Genomic DNA, 27,015 nt, shown 5'->3' on the forward strand with positions numbered 1-27,015 from the left:
AATTAGAATCACCTCAGGAGCCTGTTGCAAGTATTAATTTCAGAGACCAACCCAGACCAAGTGAATCAGAATCTATAAGGGTAGGTCTTAGGCACCTATACTTTTAACCACTCCATCAGATGTATCAGAGGCAGATCAATGTTTGACATCCTCTGTTTTTTGTTTGTTTGTTTGTTTGGGTTTTCTTGGCCACGCTGTGTGACTTAAGGGATCTCAGTTCCCCTGACCAGGGATTGAACACAGGCCACGGCAGTAAAGGCCCAGAATCCTAACCACTAGGCCACCAGGGAACTCCCTGACATTCTCTACTTACAGATTTTTTTCCAGTGGTTTCTCATTGCACTTAGAACATTGTATGACCAGTTAAAGATGGATAACAAGGCCCTTCTTATAAGAACTCATCTCAACCACTGCCCTTTTAACCTACCTTAAAAATTTCTTGAAGGCACTAAATCTGACACATTATTTCCCATGTTTTGGAACTTCGCATTATGTTGTTTCATCCCCATGAATTCCCCTGACACAGCTCTTTATAGGCCTGACTCCTCATTCTTCAGGCCCCAGATTAAAAGTCATTTCTTCATAGAGGCTCTATGATCAGAACCTACCAAATTCCACGTTCATTATTCTCTATTCTAATATCTTGTGTTTTGATCTACTTTCACTGTTTTCAATTACATATTCATTAATTTCTCATTTCTTAATTTATTTCCAGGTATTTCTATAGCCCTAAAACTCATGATGGGTAGATCTAATTCTACTTTATTTACTATTAAGAAACAAGAGATAGGATACAGTAGTTTTTAAATAATTAATTTTAGAATAACAGAACCACTGAATTTAAGAAAGAAAAATAAGAATAAAGGTAAATAATACAAAGATAAGCCATTGGGAAAGATATTTTGATGCCTATCAAAATACACTTTACCATAATTACACAATAGTTACTGTATATGACTCATTGCCTATAATCTCTCACATCTTCCATATACTTGTCTCACACTTTTCCTACAGTGATCAAATATATGTTTTCCTTCATCACTTTCCTTTCTGATGGGTGGAAATGAATTTGATCCAAACAAGCTCAGTTAAATGCACAAACAGAAAAGGTGACTGCATTCTTCTATCATCTTTACCCTTAAATATACAGGTATCTCACCACAGTTGACCATTCCCCCAGTGGCTACTCTTCTTTGTCCCCCATTTCAATAAGGCAATAGGATGTTTAACTTAAGATTCATTTTTAGTATTACACATCTATCCAAAGGTGATTACTAATCTCTCTTGTTCATTGAAGCTTTCTGTCAGGTCCTCCAATCTATTCCTTCATCGTCAAGGCTAACCAGTAGCATACTTCCCAGCAAAGTATCTCAATGATTATTCAGGTATTATAATAGGTAATATATTATAGTAGGTATATCCAAAATTGGATACTGTGCTAAAATCAAAGTGTTGACAAGGCTGTCTTCCTTCTGGAAGCTGTAGGGGAGAATCTATTTCCTTGCCTTTTCTAGCTTTTAGTGCCTGCCTTCATTTCCTAGCTCATGGCCCCTTCCTATCTCTTCAAAGCCAGAGGATAGCATCTTCAAATCTCCTTCTATGACTCTCCTGCCTCCCTCTTTCTCTTATAGGAACACTTTGATTACACTGGGCCCACCAGGGTAATAATCTAGGATAATTTCCCCATCTCAGGGTCCTTAATTTAGTCTTACCTGCAGAGTCTCTTTTGCCATGTAAGTTAACATATTCACAGGTTCTGGGGATTAGGACATAGACATTTTGGGGACATTAGTGTGTCCAGTTGGATTTATCTGAAATGAAGGGATGGTCAATACTAGATAATCTGTTAATATGACTGGTTGTAATATTAGATCTAATGGGGAAATTCACATAATTCTCTCCTTAGAAGCTCAAAAAGCATGTGATAAATTCAAAACCCAATCTTGTTTTTTAAAGTTCTGTAAAATAGGAATTGATATATAGATATATTGCAGCTTAAAAGCCAGGAACTTAAGGAGGAAACACTGGAGGCATTCCTGCTAAATTCAGTAAAAAACAAAGACAAAGGTACTCACCATCAACCCTGCTATTCACTGACACAGAAGGAAATTAGATATGTAAAATTTGGGAAAAAGGGGTAAAAAACTAACATAATTTACAGATATGATTGTATCTCTGGGAAACTCAAGAAAATCAAGTAAAAATCTGCCACAAACAACCAGAGAATTCAGTTTGGTAGTGGGATATAAAATTAATATACTGAAATTGCTAGTATTCATATATAAAAATAATAATTAGTTTCATATTGGAATTAGGGAATCTATTTTCTTTTTTTTTTTTTTTAGGGAATCTATTTTTAAAGCAAAAAAACTTAAGGTGAAATTAGCAAAATTTATGAAGGACACAGTAAACACTCCTAAATGACAAATGCATTTTAACATTGGGAAACATATCCTATTCTTGGATGAGAACATTCAACAGCATAAAAAGACATCGATAATTCTCTTAATTCAGTACAAACTTCATGTGATTCCCCATAAAAAAGCCAGCATTTTTTTTTCTCTCAAGAACTAGACATGTTAAATTTAAAGTTCAGTGCTCGCTTCAGCAGCACATGTACTAAAATTGGAATAATACAGAGAAGATTAGCATGGCCCCTGCACAAGGATGACACACAAATTCGTGAAGCATTCCATATTTTTTTAAAATTTAAAGTTCATATGGAGGGACTTCCCTGGTGGCACAGTGGTTAAGAATCCACCTGCCAATGCAGAGGACACGGGTTCGAGCCCTGGTCTGGGAAGATCCCACATGCCATGGAGCAACTAAGCCCATGTGCTACAACTACTGAGCCTGCGCTCAGAGCCCGTGAGCCACAACTAGTGAGCCCACATGCCACAACTACTGAAACCCGTGTGCCCTAGAGCCCATGCACCACAACTACTGAAGCCCACGCCCTCTAGGGCCCGCATGCCACAACTACTGAGCCCACGTACTGCAATTACTGAAGCCCACGTGCCTAGAGCCCATGCTCCGCAACAAGTGAAAACACCACAATGAGAAGCCCGCGCACCGCAATGAAGAGTAGCCCCCACTCACCACAACTAGAGAAAGCCTGTATGCAGTGACGAAGACCCAATGCAGCCAAAAATAAGATAAAAAATAAAGTTCATTTGGAAAAATAAGGAAGAATAACATGAAAATGTTTGAAAAAGAACAACAGTGGAAGAATAATCATACCAGGTGTTGTTTGTGTTATGTTAAAGACTGAATAATGAAAACATTATAGTACTGGTGAATAATTATACAGGCAATATGAATGGAACAGAATAGAAAGTTCAGAAGCATTGCAGATATTTTACAAAGTGTAGTGTATATTAAAGTGAACTTCAATTCAGTAGGACAAAGAGATTTTTACATATATGGTAGAGTGAAACTATTTTACATACACACATAAACAAAAAAAAAAAAAATAGTTATTACCTAAGAAAACCACAAGCCAAAATACAAAACAGCACTGCTACAAAAGGTGAAAGTGACTCACCAATGGTGTTCCAAGCTCAACATTTGTCAGAATAAGAAGTAGGAAGGAAGACATAATAAACAACTGGTGTTTATTTGATGGGGGAAGGGTACTAAGCCAAAAGCAGCAAATAGACTGAACCTGCACAGCATGTCTACATGACTACAACTGTTTGCCTTCAGAAGAAAGCAATAGGTGAGGGAACTTGGACATGATTCATAGGCCAGTTCCTGGTAATGCCCTAGAAGGAAAGGGAAGCATCCACATCCACAGTACTAACCAGTAAGGTAACTTGATACCCCACAACACGAAAATATATCTCCCCTTTATCTCTTTCTCTATTTTTTTTTTTTTTTTTTGGCTACATTGGGCCTTCTTTGCTGCACCTGGGCTTTCTCTAGTTGTGGCGAGCGGGGGCTACTCTACATTGCAGTGCACGGGCTTCTCACTGCAGTAGCTTCTCTTGTTGCAGAGCACGGGCTCTAGGCACACGGGCTTCAGTAGTTGCAGCACGCAGGCTCAGTAGTTGCAGCACATGGGCCCTAGAGGGCGTGGGCTTCAGTAGTTGCGGGGCATGGGTTCAGTAGTTGTGATGCACGGGCTCTAGGGCGCACGGGCTTCAGGAGTTGTGGCTCATGGGCTCTAGAGCAGAGGCTCAGGTGTTGTGGTGCACGGGCTTAGTCACTCCACAGCATGTGGGATCTTCTCAGACCAGGGACTGAACCTGTGTCCCCTGCATTGGCAGGCGAATTCTTAACTACTGCACCACCAGGGAAGTCCTCTCCCCCTTATCTCACAAAAACAGGTCAGCTGCAAATCCATTTTTCCACTCAAGCTGACTACAAAGAAATCAAGCTGAATGAATAGAAGACTGGAAGACTGCCTCCAAAAAATGGTTAGAGAAAAAAGAAAACCAGAATTTTAGAATAAGTTTAAATAGCATCCTCAATAGATATAAGGAATTAACAAATTTAGAAAGTGGAATCACTTAGATTATACAAAATTTTAATTTGTACTCATTGAATTAAAAGTTCAGTAGTTGGCTTGAATAGCAATAAGTACATAGTGAAAAAGTAAATCAGGACACAAAAAATAGAGAAACGAGCACCAGAATGCAGCAGAAAGGAATATAGACGTAGAATGTGTATATAAACTTGACATTCAGCAATTTTAAAATTTTTGGAGTGATGGGTCACATATCTATTTGAAGATCATATTCAATATGCCCCTTTACTCAGAAAAATGTACACCTCTACATATACTCATGTGCTGTTATGGGTAATAGCAGGGACTTACTTAACCTCCAAAGTTCACAAATGGACCACACCTCCTGAATGACAATAGCCATCTAACAGAATGTCCAGGAGACAAGAACAGAGAGAATTGAGGGGAGGTCATGTTCTTCACAGGAAGATGGAGATTTCGAAAAATAAAGATGGATAAGAATGCTCAGATTAAATTAGAACCATCATGTGGTTAGCAGGAAAATATCTATATCCCCAGTTTTGAGTTGCACATTTCTTCACATTTTAACATCTGTGAAATTGAGTTTAACAAATTACATAGCCTAGTTTAATTAGTACTGATTTTTAAGTGATAAATAAAATAATGGTGGAATTACCACCCATGGCTTCTTAAATTCAATCACATGCATTAAATAAAAATACAAAAAAATAAATAATACCGAGAAAGTTCTTAGAAAAAATTCAGAACCTGAATGATTAACATAAAAATTCTGAATGTTTCAAAGAGAGAAAAAACTGTGTACTTCCAAAAGAATAAGAATCATATTAACATCAGACTTTAATCAGTGACAAATATATCAGTAAAACTGTCTAAATATTTAAATTAAAAGGAAAATAATTTTGTATTTAGAATGCCATACTCTGCAAAACAGAGGAGAGTCTAAGCAGAACAAAGAAATCTCTGTGCTGACAGCAAATGAATATCCAACTTCCAATCAAGAATTATAGACATTTGAAGAAGCAGAAAAACATCAGTTCATAGAAACAGATGCAGAAATGACAGAGACAATAAAAACAGCAAGGGTGTTAAAAACAGTTACTATAAATAAGATCCAATGCACAGGAAAATATGGACATGATAAGGAGAGAAATTTAAGATTAAAAAAAAAACATGCAAGTGGCCTTTCTGGAGGTGAAACTATAACATCTGAAATGATATTATATGAAATTAACAGCAGGTTAGACATTAGAAAAAGTCTAGTGAACTTATGCACATAGCAAAAGAAAGTATCTAGAAAAAAGTTCAGAAGGAAAAAAAACAAACAAAATCTGGGGGGGGAAAAACCAAAACACAGCAATAATGACCTGTGGGATAATACTAAGGGGTCCAACATATGTATAATTGTAGTTCTAAACTACAAGAAGCAAAACCAGGTACAACTGAAAAAGAAATAAAGAAATCTATAATTACAGTTGGAGATTTCCACACTTCTCTTTCATTGATAGGACAAGTAGACACAAAATAAAAATAAAGACTTGACCAACTGTTTGTATCAATCAACTTTACATCTATAGAGCACTTCATTCAACAACAGCAGAATACATATTCTTTTCAACTGCATATAAAATATTCATCATAATAGACCATATTTGGGGCCATAAAATAAGTCCCTATAAATTTGAAAGGCTTGAAATATATGATGTGACCACAATAGAATTAAGCTAGAAATCAAAAGTAAAGATACTTGGAAAATCTGCAAAATAATTAATATTTAAACAGCATATTTCTAAAGAATCCATAAGTCAAGAAGAAATCATGTGGAAAATGTAAAACTTTTAACCTGGTGATAAAGAAAATATACTGAAATTTGTGAAAGGAAGCGGAATAAAACTACACAGAGAGGAGGGAAATTTCTAGCTCCAAATTCTTGTATTACAAAAGAAAAAAGTTATCAAAATCAGTGATCTAAGAAACTATTAAAATGTGTAAATTAAACCCAAAGCAAACAAAATAATAAAGAATGGAAATCAATGAAAGAGAAAAAGAAAGATATAGAGAAAATCAATTAAAATTTAATAGGTTCTGTGAAAAGATCAATAAAATTGACAAACTTATACCAAAGGTGATCAAGAGAAAAGAGAGAACACACACGTTATCAATACCAGAAATTAAAATTGTGGACATCAAAATCTCAAATAAACAACCTAACCTTACACCTAAAGGAACTAGAAAAAGAACAAACAAAATGAAAAGTTAGTAGAAGGAAAGAAATCATAAAGATCAGAGCAGAAATAAAATAGACACTAAAAAACAAAAAAGAATAGAAAAGATCAATGAAACTAAGAGCTGGTTCTTTGAAAAGATAAGCAAAATTCATAAACCTTTAACCAGACTCATCAAGGAAAAAAGAGAGAACCCAAATTAATAAAATCAGAAATAAAAAGTTAAAACTGACAACACAAAAATATAAAAAGGATCATAAGAGATTACTACAAACAAATATGCAATAAAATGGACAACCTAGAAAAAAATGGGCAAATTCCTAGAAATGAACACTCTCCCAGGACTGAACCAGGAAGAAACAGAAAATATGAACAGACCAATTATCCGTACTGAAATTGAATCAGTTATTTTAAAAAGCTCCCAACAAACAAAAGTCCAGAACCAGACGGCTTCACAGGTAAATTCTAACAAACGTTTAGAGAACAACTAACACCAATCCTTCACAAATTATTCCCAAAAAATTGTAGAGGAAGAAATGCCCCAGACTCCAGGGCCGTCAAGCTCACAGGAGCGTGCACGCGCAGCCAGGTGCAGCCTATTGAGCGAGGACGCCAGAGCCTGACCCAGAGCTGCAAAAGCCCAGGAGGAAACTGAGAGCTTCAGACCTACGTGTGTTGAGCACCCTACTTTTGTTCTGGGTAGGAATGCTAATGTCCTCCATGGGTGTGACCTGGAACGAGGTCTGGCGGGGGGGGGGGGGGGGGGGGGCGTGGTGGATTTTGTGTTTTGTCCCTGGGGAAGCCCAAGTGCCTGGAGCCGGGCCTGGCACGTAGCGGGTGTGATGTGTGTTTGTGTGTAGGTGTATGTCCCGAATTGGGGTGGCCCTCTGTGCCTGACCTGATGCTGGTCACCTCGAGCTACTCTGCAGCCGGTTGTGGAAGTGGGTGGAGTCGTGTTGCCGTGTGGTGTTTCCTCTGGTGTATCTATTTTTAGATTAAGTGTGAGTCGTGTTTGAGCTTGTAAGTGACTGGAGGAGACATTAACAGGAAGTGGTTTGTGAGTGTGATTTTTCTGTGTAGAATTACTTATATGAGGTAGAGAATGATGTGGTGCCTTAGGACTGTGGTTTTGTTGAGTGGATGAGATAGTAGGTAACTGAATGTGTCTGTTTTTATAGATGTGTTAGTATTTATGTAATGGTTACGGAAGGGATGTGGTTCTCCTGCATATGTTCTATGGTGGCAGACTGCTGAGCGACTCATAAACCATGCCTGACTGTGACTAGCTGGATATCTGATACCTGCTTTCATTTGAGCCTACAGAATTGTGCTGGCAATTAGGTAAGTGAAATAATTATAGGTGTAAGAATTGAAAAGGAGATTTAGACTGTCATAATTTCCAGATATCATTGTATATCTGGAAACTCCATGTCAACTAATAACAAATATATTGAATTGAGTAAGACTCCACGCATTGCTTGCAAACAAAATATTTTGTTAACTACTACTTTAAACACTTCTGTGTGTTTTTTCATGCTCCTAAATGAAGTCTTGGCAGATTCGATAGCTTCTTCAGTCACTGTAAGATGATAAAACTGAGGTCACTCTCAATAAGTATAATCATTTTTGCTAATTAAAATATTCCCTGGAAAAATCATTACTTTAAACTTCATTTAAAGCAAAAACTTTCCACCTCCTGTAACTTGGAATTTCTTCTCTAATACCCTAGTCTGTAATTTGACTACTTTACTTTATCCCTCTCTGTACATGGTCTCTGGCTCTTCTGGGATTGAACCAGCGGACAAGAGAAATAAGGAGCAAGAAAAATCTCACTTGATTGGTATTGCAGTAATCTAACTAAGGTTATATCTTGCCTTGGTGGCATTCAAAGCTGACTTAAATTTTTCTTTATTTTACAATATTTTAATTATGAAAAATTTCAAACATACAGCCAACTTGAGGGAGTTTTACACTGAACATCTATATACTCACCACCTAGATTCTATCCTTAACATTTTATTATACTAGCTTTGTCATGTATCTATCCATCTCTCTATACAGACAGTAATCCATCTAATTATTATATGCACTTCAAAGTAAATTGCAGACATCAGTACACTACCTCCTAAATACTTCAGGAAGCATATTAATAAGAGTTCAATCTTTGTTTGCCTTTCTGTTTTGATGTACATACAGGAAAAAAATGCAGAAATTTTGAGTGTACTTTCTTGGTTTTGACCAATGTGTATATGTAATCCAAACCCTTATCAAAATATAGAACTTTACAATCACCCGAAGAAGTGCCTTTGTGCCTCATGGTGTCAAAACTCACAACCAACCATCCAGAGGGAAATATTGTTCTTTTTTGGGGGTAGGGGGCTGCAGGTTAACTTTGCCTCTTTCAGAATTTCATATAAATGAAATCTTACAAAATATACTTGTTTGTGTAAGTGTTCTTTCAATGAGAATGTTTTTGAGATTTTGTATATATATTATATATAATATATATAATATATATATATAATATTGTTGGGTCTATCAGTAATTCCTTCCTTTTTATTGCTGAGCAGTGTTTTATTGTATGAATAATGTATGGTTTTTATCAATTCTTACAGAGATGTACACTTGGGTTGTTTTGGCTAAAAACTTCTAATAACATTCTTTTCTGTGATTATAGTTTTCATCCTCTTGGGTAAATAGCCAGGAGTGGAATTGTTGAGTCATAGGGTGGGTATATGTTTAGTTTTATAAGAAACTTTCCAGATCTTTCTCCATTTTCAAGCCCTACCAACAATGTCTGAGAGTTCCAGTTGTTCCACAAAATCCAGCTTTAGGAGTTATTAGCCTTTTTCACTTTAACCATTCTGGTGAGAGTGCAGTGGTATCTTAGTGGTTTTAATTTGCATGTCCCTGATAATTAATGATGTTGAGTTCTCTTACATAAGATTTTTGGCTATTTATATATTTTTATAAAATGTCCAAAAATTATTGAGTTTTAGAGTTCTCTGTGTATCCTGGATACCAGTCCTTTGTCAGATATATGTTTTATGAATATTTTCTCCTACTCTGTTCCTTGCCTGTTTGTTTTTGTAAAGATGTCTTTTGGTGAGAAGTTTTTAATTTTGATGAACTCTTAATTTATCAGCTTTAACTTTTAATGGTTTTTGTTTTCTGTGACCTAAGAAACATTTGCCTTTCCCTAAATCACAAAATCGTATGTTTTCCAATAATCACTCTTTTGTTTTAGCTTTTATGTTTAGGTGTATGACCAAACTATTATTATTATTATTATTATTAGGTATGATGGTTAGATAGGGTAAATAATCATGTCCTCTGCAAAAAGATAGTTTTACTTCTTTCTAATCTATATGCCTTTTAAAAAACAAATAACCCAATCGAAAAATGAGCAGAAGACCTTAATAGACTTTTCTCCAGAGAAGACATACAGATGACCAGTAGGCACATGAAAAGATGCTCAACATCGCTTATTATTAGAGAAATGCAAATCAAAACCACAATGAGACATCACCCCACACCTGTCAGAATGGCCATCATTAAAAAGTCTACAAATAACAAATGTTGGAGAGGATGTGGAGAAAAGGGAACCCTCGTACACTGTTGGTGGGAATGTAAGTTGGTACAGCCACTATGGAAAACAGTATGAAGGTTCCTCAGAAAACTAAAAATAGAATTACCATATGATCCAGCAATCCCACTCCTGGGAATATACCCAGACAAAACTATAATTCAGAAAGATACATGCACCCCTATGTTCATAGCAGGACATTCACAATAGCCAAAACATGGAAACAACCTAAATGTCCATTGACAGATGAATGGATAAAGATGTGGTACATATATACAATGGAATACTACTCAGCCATAAAAAAGAATGAAATAATGCCATTTGCAGCAACATGTATGCAACTAGAGATTATCATACTAAGTGAAATAAGTCAGAAAGAGAAAGACAAATACCATATGATATCACTTATATGTGGAATCTAAAATATGGCACAAATGAAATTATCTGTGAAACAGAAACAGGCTCATAGACATAGAGAAAAGACTTGTGGTTGCCAAGCGGGGAAGGAGAGAGAGGGAGGACTGGGAGTTTGGGGTTAGTAGCTCCAAACTATTACGTATAGAATGGATAAATAACAAGGTCCTAATGTATAGTGCAGGGAACTATATTCAATATCCTGTGATAAACCATAATGGAAAAGAATATTTAAAAAAAGAATGCATATATGTGTATAACTGAGTCGCTTTGCTGTACAGCAGAGATTGGGCACAACATTGTAAATCATCTATACTTCAATTTTTTAAAACACTTAAAAAAAAAGAACATAAGGACACAAATGTGATATGGTGAGACCATCTATTACATATGCACTTGAAGTCCCAGAAAGAGGACTGAGACAGTAGGACAGATGTAATATCTGAAAAGAGAGTAGCTGTTAATTTTCCAAAACTGATTTTTTTTAAAAAATCAAGAAGCCCTACAAATCCCAAACAGGAAAAAATCAGCATATATGCCAAAAAACAAAACAAAATCTTAAAAACACTGAGAGAAGAAAGGCTATATTGCTTTCAAAGAAACAAACATAACTGCTAGCTCCTCAACATAATGAAAGTCAGAAGTAAGGTAACAGAAGTGCTAACAAAAAATAACTGCCTTCCTAGAATTCAAAATCCAGTGAAAATCCTTCAGAAATTAAGATGAAACAATGGTATTTTCATATAAAAATATTGAGAGAATTTGTCACCAGTGGACCAACACTAAAGGAAACTCTAAAGGATTTTTTTTTTAAAAAAGATTTTTTTTTGATGTGGTCCATTTTATAAAATCTTTATTGAATTTGTTACAATATTGCTTCTGTTTTATGCTTTGGGTTTTTGGCCATGAGGCATGTGGGATCTTAACTCCCCAACCAGGGATTGAACCCGCACCCCCTGCATTGGAAGGCAAAGTCTTAACCACTGGGCAGCCAGGGAAGTCACAGTGTTTTTTAATAGATAGAAGAAAAGCAATCTTATATGGCAGCTTGGAGACGCAGGAAGTAATAAATAGCAACATCAGTGTGTAAAATGGTGTTGAAATTCCAAAATCCATAAACAGCAGTCAGACATATTGGGTCAAATAAGGTGACACCCGCCCCAATAAAAAAAAGTAAATGCCATGAATAACTTGTGGTAGGGAAATTTTTCATAAACAAGACATTAAAAGCACAAAACATAAAACAAATAGTTGAAAATGCCATTACATCAAAATTAAGAAATTTTATCAAAAGACTTCATAAAAATAAAAAAAGTCATAAACTAGGAAAAATAATTACAACATATCATATAGCGAACAAATGACTAGTATCCAGAATATATTAAAGCTCCTATGAATCAATAACACAAGGAGCAATACCTGAGGAGTGCAGATCTTGGTTGAAAACCTGTGAGTGACTTCTCAGGCCTGACTATAGGCTGTTAAAATGGCTTTATGTGGCAGGCCTACAGGGGTAAGCTGCCCTCCCCATACCAGACTTGGTACGCTGCCAGTGCACTGCAGTTTCTGAAGGGAGTTGCAGTGAAGGGCTCAGGACCCCCTGGACAGTTATGTTCTTCACATATTTGCATTCCTACCCTTGGTGCCTTCTTTCCCAAGTCTCTGTATCTGAGACCTTGAGCAGAGGTCTTCTTCAGATATCTCTACTGATACTTCCTTGTTAGGGGAAAGCTTGAAAATGCTTTTCCCCACTCTGACTCAGTACCCAGTACTTTCCCATTCCTAGGGGAATCCAAGGGGGATCCCTTGTCCGCTCTCTGATCCCAAGGTCCATAAAAGTGCCAGAGCCTTTTGTTCAGGACTCCCTCAACAGTGAGAAGATTCCCACATCTGCACTGATCCACCTGACCCTCAACTGGTGCAACTGATCTCCTCCTGGATCCTAGAGAAGCCCATAGAAACAGCCCATAGAAATTCAGACACCTTCCTAGGCTGGGCTTATTCTCATGGACTGCCACAAGTCATCATAAGATGCCAAAACCACATGGAAAAACTGTCCTGCCTGCCAGACCCTGCCCAAGACTAAGAACACTGCCCAGGGATAGATTTCCCAGCCAGTGGGCCAGGATATTCTTGGCAGAGAAACCAAATTGGGCCTCTACCTATACAGAGTTTTGGTGGATCCTGACGGCAGTTGACACTCTCTGGATTTGGCCTAGGCATCTACGTGAATTCCACTGACTCAGACCACATAACCCAGGCCCTACAAGACCACATTTGCTTCTTGTTTGGATTTCCTGAACATATTGCTTCAGATGATGGCCGCTGATTTGTGGCCCAAGCTACACATCAGTGCGCCCAATCACAGGGTGTATGGACTCTCCATGCTCCATACCACCCCCAAGCTTAAGGAATGATTGAGCATTTGGACGGACAATTAAAGGACAGGATTAGGGACTTCCCTGGTGGTGCAGTGGTTAAGAATCCGCCTGCCAATGCAGGGGACACAGGTTTGATCCCTGGTCCGGGAAGATCCCACATGCCGTGGAGCAACTAAGCCTGTGTGCCACAAATACAGAGCCTGCACTCTAGAGCCTGTGAGCCACAACTACTGAGCCCACGTGCTGCAACTACTGAAGCCCGTGCGCCTACAGCCTGTGCTCTGCAACAAGAGAAACCACAGCAATAAGAAGCTCACGCACTGCAACGAAGAGTAGCCCCTGCCCGCCACAACTAGAGAAAGCTCGCACACAGCAACAAAGACCCAATGCAGCCAAAAATCAATCAATCAATAAATTAAAATTTTAAATAAATAAATAAAGTATATGATTTTTAAAAAAGGACAGGATTAAGTGGCTGATGGGAGGAGACAAGATAACCCCAACATGGACTACATATCTCAGGTAAGCAGTCTGGGGTCTCAATGCAGCAATTTCCCCATAAGGACACTTCTCATTTGTGCCATATGTTTGGTCAGAATGTTGTTACTGAACCAAACTTGGGTCCCGTTATCTGCACACAGTAAAGCCAATCTACAGACACCTGGTTGTGGTGAAGGAAAGTGCAGCATTTATTGCAGGGCACCAAGCAAGAAGTCCATGTAGCTAGTGCCTGAAAGACCTGAACTCCCTGAAGGCTTTCAGGGAAAGGTTTATAAAGACAGGGTGAGGGAGAGGGGTTGTGAGTTATGTGATCAGCTTGTGGACATTCTTCTGATTGGTTGGTAGTGAGGTAATCGAGAGTCAGCATCATCAACCTTCTAGATCCAACCAGCCTGGGGTCTGTGTGCTTGTAGGCAGCATATAGTTAACTTCTTCCACCTGGTAGGGGTTTCAGTATCTACAAAATAGCTCTAAAGGATATGGCTCAGAATATTATCTGTAGCCCTTGACTTTGTTAAATTACTAAACTATTATTATTTTGTCTTGCTTGACTGTTTTCCTTTCTGCATTTTCTCACTTCTCTGATTACTATTCAGAACTCAGGGAAGGCCTAGGAGGCTAAAGTTTTTCTACAGACAAGAGGCAGGCGGAGGACACTGGGGTGGGGTGGGGGGGTGAAATCTGTCCTGGGAAGACCCCATAGGGTCCTGCTCGGTTACCTGGTCTGCTCCCTTCCTTCAATTGTACATCCTTCTTTTATAGTTATTGACACCTTAGTCTCTGTTGGGGACCCTGCAAGGGCCTTCCATCTCCTTTGACCACTTTCTGGAAAGTCAGATAGATGGAAAATTAGATGGCTATTAAACAGTAAGGGATGGGGGATTATATAAACCCATTTTGGGGTATTTTAAAAATTCAAATTTTTGTACTAACCAATTTTTAAACATAATGTGTCTTTCTGGTTAAATTATAAATTTTTTCTATGAAAATGCTTTTGTCCCTCTTGCATGCAACCCTTCCAGAAGAAAGATCTATTGGTATTAAACAAGAAGGCAGGAAGACAGTAACCTATGTGCAGGGCATGGATTTTTGCCTACAAGGACTTTGAAGATAATAACCATCAATTTGAGGTTTCTAGGTCAATATTTTCCTTAAGGTGACCCTGCTGTTTTGTCCCAGGTAGCCTCATGGGATGGATATCAATATATAGAATAGAAACTTTTCTTGAGCCACAAGAGAATCTAAGCCCAAAGATTTGGATTCATTTTTCTGGCGGGGGAGGGGGGACTGGTGGTGGATGAAAGGTGCTATTCTTGCTCATGGTATACGACACATCACAGTCGATGGGGAAAAATTCTCCTGGTAGGACATGAGCACCATTGGACCAGTGAGACCAGGAACAGGGGAGGGAGGGAATGGAGATCTAATATCTCTCCTCTCTCTCTTACAGAGTACCCTGTGTGACCTCTACCTGGAAGTGGAGGCCTGTTTGTTTATCCCCATGCAGCAAGAAGTACCATTAAGGGAACAAATGTCTATTTGGCTGGCCAGTAGATAGGCCAACACTAGGTGGTGGTTTTCAACCATGGCTGCCAGAGAGCACCACCCTTCTTTTAGGGCTTTGAGAGCTGTTAAGCTTTAATTATATATTTGGTTATTATCTTGGGCATTTCCTGATTGGCATCAATTATTTTGTTTTGTTGTATAGTATTGTGGGCTCCTAAGGCAGCACCAGTGACTCCCAAAGTGGTCAGCTGAATAGGGCAGTTGGCAAGAATACAGTACGCTTGGTGCATGGGAGTAAGACTGATGCGGTTTGTTTAGGGACAGACTGAAAGGTTATATTTTCCCCAAAATGAAGATAGCACAAGTCAAATTATTTTGTAATGTTCTATTAGGGAGTGGGGCTAGAAGAGCAGAGTTCTGGGAAGCAGAAAGCAAAAGGGGTAAAGGAGAAGGGAGGATAGTTTGTTGTGGCTGCGGCTGAATTGGGAAAGTAAGAGAAGTGGAGAGAGCAGCAAGGGGTCTGGGGGTGGAGGAGACCTTTGACAGCAAGGTATAATGAGGGCTTGGGGTCAGGGAAGATTCCATCTAGGATGAGTCCAGCTGTGGGGCTGAGGTTATCTGATGGTCCATCAGGCTGTCGCAGAGTTGGTTAAGGGTGAGGCCATGGCCTTAACTAAGTTTGTAATAATCTTTAGCCAAATTCAGGACCTTGCAGCATAAACTTTGTTGGTTGGGAGCCACAGAAATTTATGTGGTTGGATAATGAGAGGCACAATGAATAAGAAAAGAGGTTACTATCTTGGCATCATATTGGGGATATAAAAATCCCAAAGAAGGGACTTCCCTGGTGGCACAGTGGTTAAGAATCCGCCTGCCAATGCAGGGGACACGGGTTCGAGCCCTGGTCCGGGAAGATCCCACATGCCACGGAGCAACTAAGCCCGTGCGCCACAACTACTGAGCCTGCACTCTAGAGCCCACGAGCCGCAACTACTGAGCCCATGCGCCACAACTGCTGAAGCCCACGCACCTAGAGCCCGTGCTCTGCAACGAGAAGACTCCACAATGAGAAGCCCGTGCACCGCAACAAAGAGTAGCCCCCTCTCGCCGCAACTAGAGAAAGCCCGCGCGCAGCAACGAAGACCCAACGCAGCCAAAAATAGAAAAAAAAAAGAAAATCCCAGAGAAGCCTCATTGCATACATCCCCCTGTGAAGCTTTCCGTTGCCCTTTCAATAGCAGTCTGACTTGTATTTTGAGAGGCCAGGCCTGGGCATAGGGATATTAATTCAAAAGGCTTAACAGTGGGGGTATAAACAAGTATAAACGCTGCCTCCTATGTGACTCCATTGTAAATTTAAAATAGCCAATAGGGGCTGCTTAAAACTAAACGTTTGAGGCTTCCCTGGTGGCGCAGTGGTTGAGAATCTGCCTGCCAATGCAGGGGACACGGGTTCGAGCCCTGGTCTGGGAGGATCCCACATGCCGCGGAGCAACTGGGCCCGTGAGACACAATTGCTGAGCCTGCGCGTCTGGAGCCTGTGCTCCGCAACAAGAGAGGCCGAGATAGTGAGAGGCCCGCGCGCTGCGATGAAGAGTGGCCCCCGATTGCCGCAACTGGAGAAAGCCCTGGCACAGAAACGAAGACCCAACACAGCCATAAATAAATAAAAATAAATAAATAAATAAAAATTTAAAAAAAAAAAACTAAAAAAAACTAAACGTTTGCCAGCAAGGTGGAAACGGAATTATGGTGCCATCTAGTGGTTGGCCTTGGCAGTGTTGAAGAGCTCAAGTGAGTATGGGTGACAGTACGGGCAGCCCCAAAACCCACTGGCTGTCACATTGCCAGCTGGGGCCTGCTTAATGGCCTGCAATGTCCCAGGCCCACGTCATTACCCAAAGTAGACACAGCCAGGATATGAAAAGCTGGAAGGCCAAGCAATAACATTTGCTCCATGTGGGTGTTATAGCCTGAAGCACCTGGGGCTGCTGGCCAGTATAGGTATAGTGTGGACCGTTATCCCAATTTCAGGTCTCAGTTGGCTGGGGAGATCCTTCATTCCTTGGTGGGGGATGTTCTTAGATGAGACCACATTTTAAAATGTAGGTTGTATTTTTATTCAGATGTGGTAAGACCAAGAGATCAGGAGATAAAAGATAGGTTATTAAAATGGAGGGGGGCACCTCATGCCATGCAGGGCCACATGAGGGAACACCAAGGTCAGTGGTAGGCAGAGAGAGGGAAGGAACTGTGGAAGAGCCTTTATTGTGGTTTTCACGGAAAGGTATGGGCAAGGCAGGGTAAGCAGGCTAAGCAGGTTTGGAATTAGCTAGTTTGAATAATTTCAGTGGGCTCAGGGTGTAGATGCTGCCCCAGTTGTGTGATACCTGGCTCTGGGTGATTAGGGCAGGGAAATCATGCCCTCCCAAGTATAAGGGAGTATAAAAGCCTAATAAAGGAGCTGACTGGGGATAAGGGCTCTTGATTGGTTAGTTTGCATATGGAAACTAACTAACATATGGAAAGGTGCACTCACAGGAGAGTCATTTGCTAACTCTAGGACTGCTGGGAGGGGTAGTCCCTCTGGGTCAGTAAGGCCCCAGATGTCAAAGCATCAGGTATAGAAACTAGAAAATATGGTTAATACCAATTTTAATCCTCCTTGGCCTCTCTCTGCTCTCAACACCATGGTGGGTGTGGGTCCTGGGGTGAGATCATGATTGACATTATCAATTAAATATCCTTTATCGCTTGAAATTTTTGGCAAAGCTTGTGGCTTAGGCAAGTCATCATCAGGGTGCCTGAATAGCTTAGCAGATAACCAGAGGGGAATTCGATAGTGAATGGATAATAATAATCTTTTCTTGATCTGACTTCCATCAAAATTGGGATGGGGGCAAGATTCAAAAGAGATAGAAGCGGGAAGGGAGGAATTTCCTTTCCAATGCGATCTTCATAAACCCTGACTTGTGAAGTGTCACACTACAGAGGGCAAGGAAAGGCAACTGAGGTGTTATCGGTGCATTTTGACATAGAGTTGAGTGCCCCAGGGGCCAGGAATTTAGTTTAATGAGGGCCACTAGCAGGAGATAGTTTCATTTAGAAAGCCGCATTGATTTTGTAATTTCAGTAAGGTTTGTTGAAACAAGCCAGTGTGGTGGTTTATAAGATCAGCAGCCTCAGGCTGAGAGGGAAGATGAAAGCTACATTGAACGCTTTGTTCAAGAGGCCAAGACTGTGTATTTGAGAAGTGAGTGCTTTGGTCAGTAATGTCTGGAACTCAGAAGGGAATGAAGAGTGTTTTAGTGAGGCCATGTAAGAGAGCTTCTGCGGTCGCATGCCTAGTGGGGTGTGCATGTAAGATGCTCATGTAGGTATGCACCATGGTCAAGGCATAATGAGTGGCACCAGCAGAGAAGGCCAGTGGCCTGATAAAATCTATTTGCCAGCAACTGTAGGGGCAGGACCGCTGTGGGATGGCACCCTAGTAATTATACTGCCAATGACAGGTCTTCCCACATAGAGTGCTTTGGCTTGTCATCACACTGGCCATGACAGACCAGAGGAAAAACCCTTTGCATTCATCCTAAGCACTAAAGGCTCCTCTATGTTCTGATATTTCATGGGCCCATTGGACCAGAAGTAGGGAAATGGGATCTGGAGTGTCATCTAGGAAGTTTTCACCTTAGTCTCTAAAATTTGTGCTTATCTTTGGGCATTAAATTGGGCTTAAGAATTACAAGCCTTGGTGCAGAGACATGTGTGACCTTAATTTTTATCTTTGATGTCTAAGAGGCAAGGAATCCGCCAAAGTTGTTTATTACACCAAAGGTGGAAGCCTTGAATGAGAAATTGTTGCCATTGGCCAGACTAAATGGCTCGATTATTGACAATCATCTAGGATTGTTGACCAAGACATTTTCCAATGCCATGATGGCTACCTAGAGTACAGCCAATTGTGCTGATGCTTAGGTCCCATCCTTTATCAGGGATGTCTTGGTTAAGGGATAAAAAAACAACAGCCCTCTGGGACTTCCTTGGCAGTCCAGTGGTTAAGACTTCGCCTTCCAATGCAGGGGGTGTGGGTTCAACCCCTGGTTGGGGAGCTAAGATCCCACATGCCTTGTGGCCAAAAAACCAAAACATAAAACAGAAGCAATATTGTAACAAATTCAATAAAGACTTCTAAAAAAATGGCCCACATCAAAAAAAATCTTTTAAAAAACCCCACAAAAATAAACAAACAAAAAAACCAGCTCTCTAGCAAGCTCCATCATGTGAGATGGTGGTGTTACCATCCATAAAATATACAAACTCCATTTGCTGTTCACTCAGATGATCCCAAAGGGCTCCCCAGGTAACCAAGGGGTCTGGAAGAGGGAAGACCTCCTCCAGCATGGTGGCACCTGGCAGGAGACTGAGGACAGAGGAGGCTACTTCCCTCTACAGGTGGGATAATGCCAGAGCACAGGTTTGGCACTGTCCTGTGGGTACCACTTCCATTTCAGCAAGGAGATCTCAGTGGCCATGCCAAACCTGCAGGGTACTGTTTCCATGACCCAGAATATAATGGGCAGCTGAGTGTGGAGAGTCACAAGGCCAGCTCCTGTGAGAGCCTCCACTTCCAGGATGGCCCAGTTTGCAGCTAGCAGTTGTAGCTCTAATGGTGTGTAACATGTGGCTGAAGTGGGCAGATTTTTGCACCAGAAGCCCATAGGCAAATATGGCCACTGTGGGTGGTCCACAGACTCCAAGAAGCGTAACAGGTGGTTGCCAGAGCTTCCACCATGAAGGAGTTTCCACGAGACAGTAAAGGAAGCAATGTTATATGGTCATCTGGACCGACTCTAGGTCCTTCTGTTGTAAAGGGCCCCCATTCACAGTGGTTTGCAAATGAAGGCATAAATAAGCTAGTAAATAAATTAGTTATATTTGTAAACAGGAATATGTTGCTTCTAGAAGCCAAAGAGACCTAATAGGTGTTGGTCTTGGTTGAGAGTGGTTGGTGCTGATAAAGTCAGAAGTTGCCTTTTAACTGCATCAGGAATGGAGCTGCCTTCAGCAGATCATATGAGGCCTAAGAATTTAACTGAGGTGACAGGCCTCTGAACCTCATGTGGGGCAATAGCCATCCCCTCTCAATAGTGCAGTGGTAACTGTTTGTATGTCCTGTGTCAGAGTGTCTAGTGAATATCCTAATCTGAGAATGTGGCCATACCTGGGAACATAGGGATTCCTGGATCCAATTGAGGTCTTATCAGCAGAGATTGTATGCAACAGCCAGGCTACTTAGGTATCCCTGAGCAACCAAGTAAAAATGTATTGCATCCCTTTCAAAGCTGAATTTGAACAGAAAGGACTGTTGAAATTGGGACTGAATAGAACATAGTAGCCAAATCTATAACAGCAAAGTATTTGGCAGTGCAAGATTGAATGGTGTTGGTCATTTCTTCCCCCCATCCCAGCTTTATTAAGGTAAAATTGACAAGTAAAATTGTATATATTTAAATATATATTTAAAGTATACAACATTATTTTTATATAAATATATTTATATATGTATATATACATGATTTTATATATAAATATACACATATATTTCTATATATACATGTGTACATACATGTATATATACATATATTTCTATATATACACATGTACATATATATGTATATATACATGTATATATATAGAAATATATGTGTATATACATGATTCCCACAATCAAGTTGACGTATCCATCACCTCATATAGCTACCTTTTTGTGTGTGTATGTGGTGAGAATACTTAAGATTTACTATCTTAGCAAATTTCAAGTGTACAACACAGCATGGTTACCATGCTATACATTAAATCCCCAGACCTTACTCATCTTATAACTGAAAGCTTATACACCTTTGGTCATTTCAATTTTGTTAGGTCCCATTTTAATAGGTGGGACCATGGCACTAAGGTTGTAGTAATCCACTTTAAGGTATCATTCATTCTTTCCTGATTTAAGACAGGCCAAATTGAGCTGTAAAATGGAGAAACAGTGGAGATAATCACGTCTTCTCTTAACAGATCTTGTATAAAGGATCTCAATTCGTAAAGGCCCTGTTTCAATTTATACTGAGCCATATCAACAATTTTAATGGGGGTTGGGGCAGATCCAGAAGGTCCCATTTTATGAAGGCAACAATAAGGGCCAAAGTTTAAATTTTATTCTAATGGCCACTTGACTGGGGAGAGCATCTATTCCAATAATGGAAAATCCAGGGGCTTCCCTGGTGGTGCAGTGGTTAAGAATCCGCCTGCCGGGCTTCCCTGGTGGCGCAGTGGTTGAGAGTCTGCCTGCCAATGCAGGGGACACAGGTTCGAGCCCTGCTCTGGGAAGATCCCACATGCCGCGGAGCAACTGGGCCCGTGAGCCACAATTACTGAGCCTGCGCGTCTGGAGCCTGTGCTCCACAACAAGAGAGGCCGCGATAGTGAGAGGCCCGTGCGCCGCGATGAAGAGTGGCCCCCACTTGCCGCAACTGGAGAAAGCCCTCGCACAGAAACGAAGACCCAACACAGACATAAATAAATAAATAAATAAATAAATAATTATTAAAAAAAAAAAAAAAAAGATCCACCTGCCAATGCAGGGGACATTGGTATTCGAGCCCTGTTCTGGGAAGATCCCACATGCCGCGGAGCAACTAAGCTCATGTGCCACAACTACTGAGCCTGCGCTCTAGAGCCCGTATGCCACAACTACTGAAGCCCGCGTGCCTAGAGCCCGTGCTCCGCAACAAGAGAAGCCACCGCAATGAGAAGCCCGCGCACCACAATGAAGAGTAGCCCCCACTCACGGCAACTAGAGAAAGCCCACGTGCAGCAATGCAGACCCAACACAGCCAAAAATAAATAAATTTATTTAAAAAAAAGAAAATCCAAAGAGGGTGTAAGAGAGTTAACCACTGGAAAATTAGGCAAACTTATTGTGCCAATAATAAGGTCAAGGTAAGGTGGACTTGTTTGCCTTTAATCTTATGTCTAGTAATGCCCCAAAGAACATAGTGAGTTCCTCCTTTAAATTTAGTGGGGTTTCTGGGGATCACAATGATTTGGAAACTGGTATCAATAAAGGCCATAAAAGGTTATATATTGTGTGGTTACCAGTGGACCATCATGGTTGTATGTGGGTGGCAGCTGGGGTCCCAGGGGCATGCTACATGCCTAGGAGGCGAGGGAGGTTGCCATTGACTCAGGTTAGAGAGTGCGGCAGTGGGTCCTACACCTTAGGGACCTGGGTTTGGGCCAGGAGGAGACTGGATGCTCGGTAAAGTTTGTCATAGAAGAACCTGGAGCTCCTTGGGGATCTTATCGAGATAACTGGAAAAGCTCAGATTGCAGTGTTACCAATACCATGTCTTTTGGTAAGGGTTCTACAGTGGTAGAAGGAAGCCCTGGCAATTTTGAAATGAGGACTCACTTCAGTAGTTTGATCTGTTAATAAGTGTCTGTGCCACAGGGCACCGTAGGTGTTTTTCCAAATAACCCTGAGGATCAGGATCTTGGTTGTAATAGAGGCATGGGTAGCAGCAGAAGAAATATTTAAAGGTCTTAGTCAGCCATCTGCTCTTAAAGAGTACAGACCTTAGCAAACCCCATGACTGCTTTTTCATTCTCTAATTACTGCTCTTTCACAAGCAACCAGCTGATGGTTGCATATATTGTACAGAGTATCAGTCTTCCCTCCAAACATTTCTGTAGAACAGAGGCCAATGCCTAGTTGAGACACACAACCAGCAGTCACAGGCTGAGTCATTCCCCTGAGCCTAGCATCAGTCACAGCTTATATGCTGGAAGTGAGACACACAATTCTAAGACACATACAGATGTATCTAGGCCAAGACACACAACCCAGGACCACCTTAAGGAAGGCCCCCATCCTGTTAGCCCATCCCTAAGCACCAATTATCAAAACTGTTGACTTATGTTGATTAAATGTATAACCGAGGCTCTGCAGGACACAGCAAATGTAGCACAGAGTAGCACAACTCAAAGCACAATCTTGCCAACAAGCAGCAGAACTATCTCCCACACTACTTAAAGTGGTTTGTACCCAGTTAGTAAGCTAAGAACACGAGAAGAAAGATCTCAAAGTAGTAGTGGTCACAACCTAGAGAGTGTCCAAAGAGATTTTGAAATTTTGTTACTCACCAAAGGGACTTCTGGGCAGAGTGGGGCCTGCAAAAGCAGGTCTGGAGTGGCTTGAATAAGGCAGAGAGAATAGGTTGGCTTTTAGACAGTGGGTGGGACTGGATGGATGTGGGCTGGAATTTGCAATATTTAAATTTCCCACTGGCCCCAAAGGATGAGGTACACAGGCTTTCCTGTCAGCCTTTCCAGATGTGGGGCCAAAGTGGATAGGGAAGACGGGTCTTAAAAGAAATCAGTGGTCAGATATCAAGACTAGAGTCAGACTCTTTATTACAAATAGATACTACTACTATCAACAGTTTACCAGTTAGTAAATTTAAGCAAGAGAAGTTAAATAATTCGCCTCATGTCACATAAATAGCAAATGGCAGCCTTTTCTCAATCACTACATTCTCTGGTGTGAATCTGTAGAATTTTAATAAGGTTTGAGTCATGATAGAAAACTCTTCTGGGCTTCCCTGGTGGTGCAGTGGTTGAGAATCTGCCTGCCAATGCAGGGGACACGGGTTCGAGCCCTGGCCTGGGAAGATCCCACGTGCCGCGGAGCAACTGGGCCCGTGAGCCACAACTACTGAGCCTGAGCGTCTGGAGCCTGTGCTCCACAACAAGAGAGGCCGCGATAGTGAGAGGCCCGCGCACCGCGATGAAGAGTGGCCCCCACTTGCCGCAACTAGAGAAAGCCCTAGCACAGAAACGAAGACCCAACACAGCCATAAATAAATAAATAAATAAATAAATAAAAAGAAAAATTTAGAAAAAAAGAAAACTCTTCTACATTCATTATCAATTTTTCTCAGTATCAAATTTTCTGGTTCTGAATAACCTGAATACTACTAGGTAAAAGGAACTGCCACATCCACTGTATTTTACTCTAGCATGAAATCTGAATATCTATGACAAATGAATGGCAAAGTTAGAGTATGAATACTCTCAAAGTTATATTAGAGTATGAGTTGAGCAAGGTGTGCAGTCTGTCTAAAGGCCTTCCCACATTCCTTACATTCACAGGGTTTCTCACCAGTATGAATGCGATGATGTCAGGCAAGTTCTGAGCTGCGGATAAAGGCTTTCCCACATTCTTTGCAATTATAGGGCTTCTTGGCAGTATGAATTCACTGATGTATAGTAAGTTGTGAGGCACAAATAAAGGTCTTCCCACATTCTTTACATTCATAGTGTTTCACACCAGGATGAATTCTCTGGTGTTCAGTAAGTTGTGAGCCACGAAGAAAGGCCTTCCCACATTCCCTACATTGATAAGTTTTCTCACCAGTATGAAGTCGCTGATGTTGGTCAAGTTGTGAATGCAGTCTAAAGGCCTTCCCACATTCCTTATAACCATAGGGTTTCTCACCCGTATGAATTCTCTGATGTCGAGTCAGTTCTGAGCCACAAATAAAAGCTTTCCCACATTCCTTACATTTATATAAGGTTTGTCACCAGTATGAATTCTCTGATGTCGAGTAAGGTGTGCAGATTGTCTGAAGGCCTTCCCACATTCCTAACATTCATAGGGTTTCTCATCTATATGAATTCTCTGATGTTGAATAAGATGTGAGCCATGAATAAAGGCTTTTCCACGTTCCTTACATTCATAGTGTTTCTCACCAGTATGAGTTCTCTGATGTTCAGTAAGATAGGAAAAATGACTAAAGACCTTCCCACATTCCTTACATTTATAGGGTTTCTCACCAATATGAATTGCATGCTGTCCCATAAGTCCTGAGCCATAAATAAAGGCCTTCCCACATTCTTTGAATTTATAGAATTTCTCTCCAGGATAAACTTGCTGATATAGGATAAGAGATGTTTATAAGCTGAGAGTTGGCATTTTTTTGTAAGTCATTAATGCTTGCCCCAAATATCCCTCCTGATTTATCTGTTGCCTCTCAAACTGGCCTTTGCATTCCCAGACATCTCTGATACTGGAGCCCACAATGCTATGACTTGTTTCCATTATCATCCATTGGGATTATGTTACTTCATAAATTTCTTTTTGCAGACACAGTTCCTTGGTTTTGCATCTGAACTCCAAGTCTGAAAGATAACCAGAAAGTAAACATACAGTGTTTCCTCTTAGGGGAGAAATAAAATTTCTATGGTAGAAATGGGGGAAAAACTGAAAATAATGTCCTTAAGAAGTGAAGATCGTATACAAGGCCTTCAATTTGAAAAAGAAGTCAAAAGCATAAACAAGAAAGATGAGGGAGGCTGTTAGGAAAACAGGTTAAGTCAGTACTTTCCAAATTCAGGTGTAGATTAGAATCACATAAATAGTCTACTAAAAGATTGGATGTCAGTGTACCACCTCAAATCAAGTAAATGAGAATTTACACCAATAGGTCTTAGGTTTCCTATGTTTAATGCATTCAACCAGCCAATTCTGATGTTGCACAAAATTTAACAATCCCACCTAGAATTTTTCAATGGTTTCCAACTGCACTTAGAATAAAATCCAAATTCCCTTACCACAGCTTATGAAATCCTCCATAATCTTATCTTTGACATATCTCAACCAAAATCCTATCCAACACCTTCTCAACCCACTTTTCCCCAGTGTTCATTATGTACCAAATATTCATCACTTCTGAGCATCTGAAATAAGTCCTTTACCTTCTCAAATTTTTCCACAGACTGTTCAATTTGTTAGAAATTTTCTAAACGTAGCTCTTTTCATAGCTGACTTCAAGTCTCAGGTGAAAAGTCACTTCCTTAGAAAGTTTGAGCTAGACAACCCTATTTAAATTCACTTCTTCATTATCTCATCATAGTATTTTCTGACTGCAATGTTCTGGATTTTAGAATTATACAATCGCTTACTTATTCATATGTAATCTTTTATTTTCTTTATGTTAAAGCTCTTAAGGGGCAGGAACAATGGCTGTTTCACCCAACACAGAATAACCAAAATGTTAGTCATAAAAGGTGTTCCATAGATAATTGTTTAATGAATGAATCACTGGATGAATGAAAGGGGATTATTATAGGGATAAAAGGAAATACTATGCAGATATGGAAGTAGGGAAGAATTTAAGGATTATAACAATCATTTGTACTTATAATTACAGAATAGTTCTAAACATCTGTCCCTGATTTTAATCTCTCTCACATCACTGAAAGGATAATATAAGCTCTTTACTTCATAAGCTCTTTACTTCATTACTTCCCTCAGAAACTAAAAATCATAACCAAAACTAGATTATTAAAAGATGCAAATAGAAAAATGATATTATATATACCTAACCACCCATCCATTCAATTGTTTCTCCCTTTACTTCTGCCAGTGCTCATTGTCATTTATGTGTAGTTATGACTATCTATACCATACTATACTGAGGTGCCTTTCCGTTTACCCTTCACTTGAATTTGTAGTATTACTCAACCTTCTGTCCAATATACAATCTATTTTGTTCCTCCAGGCCCCTTCTCTGGGCTTCCCTTCCCTCCTTTATGTCCAAAACCACTATATTTGTAATTCCCAGAAAACTATTTCTTCCCAGGCATTATAACAGGTTTGAAGCATAATAAAAGGGCAATGTAATGTTAAGCAAAGGGACTTGAGAATTTTGGGAGACTAGGATCACTAATTATTTGGTAGAATGAGGTGGGTAAACTGGACCACTAGAAACTCTATAACAAAGGGTATGCTGAATGTAAACTGAAGGAAATGATGGAGAATGGAAATCTAGATAATGGAACAGACAGAATATTCTAAAATGCTGA

At 40.1% G+C, this 27,015-nt stretch overlaps 2 protein-coding genes across 8 annotated transcripts in view; one reads left to right on the forward strand and one right to left on the reverse strand.

The window, feature by feature from the left end:
• Positions 1-27,015, reverse strand: part of ZNF461 (zinc finger protein 461) — a 133,158-nt gene that overhangs the window by 77,718 nt on the left and 28,425 nt on the right. The gene's annotated exons all lie outside the window — the stretch shown is intronic.
• Positions 1-27,015, forward strand: part of ZNF567 (zinc finger protein 567) — a 78,397-nt gene that overhangs the window by 37,841 nt on the left and 13,541 nt on the right. For 2 of the 4 annotated variants that reach the window (XR_014257106.1, XR_014257107.1), the window contains exons 6-7: positions 7,240-7,410; positions 7,890-8,052. The exons of 1 other annotated variant lie outside the window; for it this stretch is intronic. Coding sequence is in view for 1 of the 3 variants with exons in the window: in XM_082439432.1 (XP_082295558.1) it covers positions 15,044-15,057 (14 nt within the window). In the remaining 2 variants the exon portion in view is untranslated. Of the gene's footprint in view, positions 1-7,239; positions 7,411-7,889; positions 8,053-15,043; positions 23,737-27,015 lie in introns of those variants that run through there. One more of the 4 variants, XM_082439432.1, reaches the window with a different exon arrangement.

The sequence above is a fragment of the Balaenoptera physalus genome (genome assembly GCF_965194825.1).
Source record: "Balaenoptera physalus genome assembly, chromosome: 19".
NCBI lineage: Eukaryota > Metazoa > Chordata > Mammalia > Artiodactyla > Balaenopteridae > Balaenoptera > Balaenoptera physalus.